The 6,000-nt window shown below is 52.6% G+C and overlaps 1 protein-coding gene across 1 annotated transcript in view; it reads left to right on the top strand.

The window, feature by feature from the left end:
* Positions 1 to 6,000, top strand: part of FLVCR2 (FLVCR choline and putative heme transporter 2) — a 31,185-nt gene that overhangs the window by 21,856 nt on the left and 3,329 nt on the right. Inside the window, 5 exon segments of the mRNA XM_068965006.1 lie at positions 303 to 406; positions 3,599 to 3,709; positions 4,779 to 4,884; positions 5,034 to 5,145; positions 5,719 to 5,761. Coding sequence (XP_068821107.1) covers positions 303 to 406; positions 3,599 to 3,709; positions 4,779 to 4,884; positions 5,034 to 5,145; positions 5,719 to 5,761 — 476 coding nt within the window.

The raw sequence follows: 6,000 nt of genomic DNA, 5'->3' as shown, positions 1-6,000 counted from the left end.
GACAAAGGTTTCCTATAAAGATTATATTTTTAAAAATCTGTCTAAAAGTTGTTCTAGGATAGAATTTATTTTCCCCCAAGATTCAGTATGATCCACACACATCCAGGGTTATATTATGTTGGGAGGAGCAATTATTCTAGGATTCTGTCCCCACTGGCAGCTTCTTACAGGTCATCTCGTTCTAATACTTTCTGAGAACTGGCTCTAATGGCACGCCTTTACCCCTTTGCCTGCTGGTGACTGCGCCTCATCAGATGTTCTGTTCCATCCTTAAGTGATCCTTGGGGCTGTGGTTTTTCTAGGGGGAAGGTGTGATAGTTGGAACAATCGGCCTGGCCATCGCTGTTGCAGGAATACTTGGGACTGTGATCTCAAGCATCTGGCTGGATAGGACCAAAACCTACAAGTAAGTGACTCTTCCTCTTGGACTGAATTGGAGAATGTGTTTTGAAATGACATGTTCATTAGGAACCTAGCTCAGCAGCTGGGGTCTGAGTGGTCAAGGAGGCAGTTCAGATGTATCTTCTTGGAGGCTCAGTTTCCTCATTTATAAAATGAGGGAAGCAGTTCCTTCCCTGTGGGGACCATAGGAAGATTAGAAATAGAGGACGTCAGGCCTTTCTGAGTTCCATCCGAAGTAGATCATGGAAGCAGCAGAGGAAGGAGAAAAGAAACATGGGAAAGGATCAGCAGTTGGAAGTATGTGGAAATGCCCAAGAGTGGGGATGAGAAGGTGATTGCATTGCCAGGTTCCCATGGCTCCTTCATGGACCCCCTGGGGTTAACCAGGGTGCTCTGTGCTTCCAACAATTTTCAGTGAATTACCTTGCAATTGCTTCCACATCATTGGTAAATATTGTGATATGGTTTAGTCCTGATTACACTGTGCATTTCTAAGAGCCACTAAAATTTTAGTGGGTTGCAGGCTAATCAGAGAAGGCAATGGCACCCCACTCCAGTACCTCTTGCCTGGAAAATCCCATGGACGGAGGAGCCTGGTAGGCTTCAGCCCATGGGGTCACTAAGAGTCAGACACGACTGAGAGACTTCGCTTTCACTTTTCATTTTCATGCATTGGAGAAGGAAATGGGAACCCACTCCAGTGTTCTTGCCTAGAGAATCCCAGGGATGGGGGAGCCTGGTGAGCTGCTGTCTACGGGGTCGCACAGAGTTGGACACGACTGAAGTGACTTAGCAGCAGTAGCAGCCAGGACGCTTAGTAAAAACACAGATCCCTGGGTTCCACCCCTCATGGATGTCAATTCAATAGGGGAGTCTGTATTTAAAAACCAACCCAGATACCTTGATTCAGTAGCCAGCCTTGGGAAAAGTGCTTTGGAAACAGAGGCTCAACTTGTGTCTGTCCCGGGCTCCACATCCACTGGGTGCTCAGTTAATGCTGCTCAGTGGGGCAGCTGCCTGGGCTGTCCTGCGCTGGGCAGGGCAGTATTCTGGGCTGCTTTGTCAAGGCCTCCAAAGTTCCCAGTGTCTGGAGGCGACAGACAGCGGCAGACCTGTTCTCTGCACACAAACCTGCTTCTGTGAGGCTCTGGTCAGACCTGGGCTCCCTCTGGCCGCCCTTGGCAAAGGCCAGTTAAGGCCCTCCCTGGGGATGTGGCTGCCTGGCTGGACACAAGGAGGAGCCCGGCTGGCCCTAATTACTGCTGGTGGAGCTGGGCTACTGCCTCGTTTCTGCCATATGCTGGTTGCTGGTTTCAGGCAGTGAGGACTGGCCACCCTTGAACTGGGGAACAACAGCATTTCTCTTCCAGGCTTGCTCTATGGCAACAGAAAGCATGGATTGGAATGTTTGCTGGGCCAGGATGTGGGCAACCAGATGATCCAGATGAACCAGAAAAGACAGTGAAAAGACAGTGAAAGGCTGGGAGGACACTGCAGAGTCTAGCTGACACGGTTCCTAGTGGCATTTGATGTCTGCATCCTGCAATCAGCAGGGACATTCTTCTTTCCGCTCCACTACTTGGGCAGAGAAAGGGTGGGGGAGCTCTGTCATCTGGGCATTTTGGTGCCTGTTCCTTCTCCCTGAGGCTCCCAGGTGTGTCCCCTTTGGTTTGGAGATGGAAATTGGATGGTCAGGTCCATTTATGTCTGGCTGAGGCTACAGATAGTTTTGCAGACAGGCTAGTGGTTTAAGAAGAAGCTGTGTGTAAAGAAATATGGCAAAAGGTGAGCTTGTGTGGTCAGCAAAGGAGATGGGTGCCCATGGGGCTGGGCTCTGCAGCGGGAAGGCCTGGATGCGGGGAGCAGGGGGAGAAGAGATGAAGGCGCTCTGACCTCAGCAGCTGCTCTGAAGACCCAGGAGGGAGAGGTGTCCTTCAGAGGCTGTTGCTCTTTTCCAAAGACTAACAGGGTGTTAGTCTTCCTGTGTCAGGGAGCAGAAAGAGGACAGATTTCCAAGCCCAGCTCTGGGTTCAAACTTTAGCTGTGCGGTTACTGCGTGTGTGACTTTGGACATGTAACCTGAGCCTCATGTTTCCTCTTTGGTCACATTCAGGATAGTTGTACAGACTTTTCTTGCACACCTTTGGTAAGAGTTGAATGAAATACTAACTGCATGTAAAGGGCTCAACAGAATTCCTGGCATCCAATCACTGCAGTATCAGTCTGATGTAAGCACAGTATACACAGCCGGCCCCACCGTGTTTCTGGCTTCAGCAGAGATGAGGGAAGGCTCTGAGCTTTCGTGGTCTGAGTCCTGATGCTTGTGGCCAGAGTGCACAAGCAGGTGCCTTGTGGGTCCCTGGCCTCAGTCAGGAGGACAGGGAGAGGGGCCGGTCCCAGTGCAGGAGTCAGGTGGGGCAACCTGGTGGAGAGGTGCGTGGAGGGGCACGAGCAGGGTGAGCCCGATGCAGAAGCCAGCACTGGTGGGCCTTCTGAGGGACCAGCAGAGGGACATGCACCCTGGAGGGGGTATAGCTTTCTCCCTTGGGCTTTGGAGTCAAGGGCTCGTTCAGGGCTGGGGAATGTTCTCTCAGCCGCACTGTCAGGAGTGGAGGAGTTCAGATTCAGCAGGAAAAGCTGTGCTGCACGTGTGCAGGTGGTAAGAGGAAGGACTCGGAGACAACGGAAACTCTCACAGTCAGGGCCCTGCCTGGCACTGTCCTGGGGTCGGGGGGCAATGCAGACAAGCAGAATGGGCTTCTGGGGTTTCTGCATGCCACTAACCCCTGACCACAGCTGATGTGTGTCCCTTTTTTTTTTTTTTTTTTGGTGAAGGAGAAGGAGATGAAAGAGCTGTGCCCTTCTTTTATGTAGGTAGGATGTGTCAAGTCCAGGTGCAGAGTGATCTGGTTGAGAGGGGTCTACAGCAGAGCATACATGCCTCAAGATGCTTCATACTGTCCTGGTCTGACCCTTGGTAGCTCTGAGCACAAGAACTATTTGTGTGATCATGGGTCTTCTGTCCACTAACCACATGGACACCGTGTTCATGTGAGTAGATGGCCCAGCACACAGCAGAGGACTTGACATATAGTAGATGCCCCAAGGATGGAAAGGAGGGAGTGAGGGAGGGAGGAAGGAAAGATCCTGGTGAACTCTGTGGGCAGTCACTTAGAACCTTCGCCTCTCTTTGTAGGGAGACCACCCTGGTGCTCTACATCATGACCCTAGTGGGCATGGCGGGGTACACAGGGACCTTGAACCTGGGACACCTGTGGATAGTATACCTCACTGCTGGGATAATTGGGTAAGTTTCACCTCTCACCTGCTTAACTGGAAAGCACCACCACATGGCTCCTAGAGCTCTGACCTCCCAGAAGCAATAGGAGTCCCTCTGCAGCCTCTCACTGACCTCCAGAAAAATGGAAATAGTGGCCAGAGGTCATGTTCACCTGTCACATTTCAGAAGGCTCCCTGGGGGCTTCCAGGCCCATCCATGTTGATGAGATGGACCGTGTCCTTCACAAATCTCTAGGAGGCTAGGAAATGTCCTGTCTTTATGAACTCTGCCTGGGACAACAAGGGGGCCACAGAAAGCACACGGGTCTGGGAATCAGAAAGGGTGGATCTTAATGTCACTTACGCTGGGGACTATCTAAAACCACAGGCATGTCACATAACTGCTCTGAGACCCAGAAGATAAGAGTGGCCTGCCATATGTATGCAGCTGTTAGAAGTAATGAGAGTGATTACAGATGTGAAGCAGCAGAAGGTGTGGTGCAGATGTCAGATCACAGGACTGGCATTTTCTAGACCAGTTATATGAGAAAGAACCTGTCCACAGGGATCTCTGCTCATTGTCACTTCCCAGTTGTTTTGCTGTGGGCTGTACATGACTCTGTGTGTGTGAGAGAGAGAGAGAAAGAGAGATTGAGTCCTGCTTTGCTGGCACCTCTCTGAAGGACACTCAAGACCCCGAGCCCCTCCCCTTGAGTCCCAGAGAGCTATGGAGAGGCTGGTCAATATCCAGGGACTTCCCTGCCAGCCCAGGGCCATGTACTCATCACACAGCAGTTCTCAGCTGAGGGCTGAACACTCCAGGCATCCCAATGCCTCTTGTAAATGCTGACCCTGTCTAATTGATGGTCAGATGCAGAAGGAACAGGGATCCCCAAAGGGCCACTGAGAAAATAGCCTCAGCTCCTTTCTGGCCTGCAAGGGTCCCTGTTTCCTCGGCCTGGCCTGATTTTCAAGGGCCTGGAATGTCTTGATGGGAAGAAAGACAACAGGCAAAGTCATTGTACGGAGGAGATGGGCTCCTGTCCTCCTTGTTCTGGAAGTCCTCCCTTACCTTGTTTCTATGATCTGGTTGTCAGCGTCTCCATAACCGGCTATCTCACTCTGGGGTTTGAGTTTGCCGTGGAGCTGACATACCCGGAATCAGAAGTTGTGTCGTCTGGCCTCCTCAACGTGTCTGCCCAGGTAGGCCTCTCATTGGGTGGTGGCACCGGAGCCATGGGTCTGTGTTCCCTGCTGGGGTCGGCGGGTGCAGGCGCTGCGTTAGGGCAGCTCAGCTCCCCGTGGGCTGCTTGGCTGGGCCCCTGTTTCCAGTCTTCTCCATGACTTTGCAGGTATTCGGGATCATCTTCACCATCTCCCAGGGTCAGATTATCGACAACTATGGAACCACGCCTGGGAACATCTTCCTGTGTGTCTTCCTGACCCTTGGGGCAGTGCTCACTGGTGAGCCAGGGCCCCAGGACAAAGTGATGCTCTGACTGCACCCGAGTTAATGCTGTTGGCAGATTCAGACCCCAGTGTCCTGACTGATCACACAGATCTGGGACACTGGTAGAGAGGTGCAAAGCGGAGGGCTCGTGAGGAAGTATCTTTGGGAGGCATGAGCATGGGCTTTGCCCCCACCCTACCCCCAAAAGACCCTTGTTGGAACCCTGCACTGTGACAGTGACCTCCATAGCTCTTTGACCTTGGGCAAGTGGACCAGCCTCTGGAGCCCCACTTTCCTAATCTGTAGAATGGAGATGGCTGTGAAGCTTGGAGCACTGTGTGCAAACTCCCTGCAAATATCAGGGGTCTATGCATGGAGGCCACTGTCATCACTGGCTTCTTCCTGTCTGGCACAGCAGTGGTTCCCAGGCTCTGTCAAGCTGGCTGGTGGAACCTCCAGATCCCTGGAAGGTCTGGAGGAGGTGGGATTCCCATGACCCTTAGGAGAGTAAGCGCTCCCTCTCATGGATGAGCTTGACCATTGCTCTGCTAGATAACTTGCCCTTCTTTGTCATCCCTTGATCTTAGCATTCATTAAGGCAGATCTCCGGAGGCAGAGGCTCCTGAGACTGTGAGTATGTGGGAGCTGCTGGGCTGAGACGTGGGCACAGACTTTGCTGAAGCTGTGGCACTGGTGGGAAGCGGGGGAAGCGCCCGGGGCACTGGTAGCTGTGAGAGCAGCTCAGCGTCACACACGTGGAGACAAAGGGTTTCCTCCGCGGGGCTCAGCCCTGCTTTTCTGCTGCGCTCTCCGGGTTTTTCTCCCACTTCCTTCCCTGCTCCTGGCCTCCCTGCTCTGGTCCCCAGAGC

This window comes from Capricornis sumatraensis, chromosome 2 (genome assembly GCF_032405125.1).
Source record: "Capricornis sumatraensis isolate serow.1 chromosome 2, serow.2, whole genome shotgun sequence".
NCBI lineage: Eukaryota > Metazoa > Chordata > Mammalia > Artiodactyla > Bovidae > Capricornis > Capricornis sumatraensis.
The sequence above is the reverse complement of the archived record's forward strand: the minus strand, read 5'-3'. Positions and strand labels throughout refer to the sequence as shown.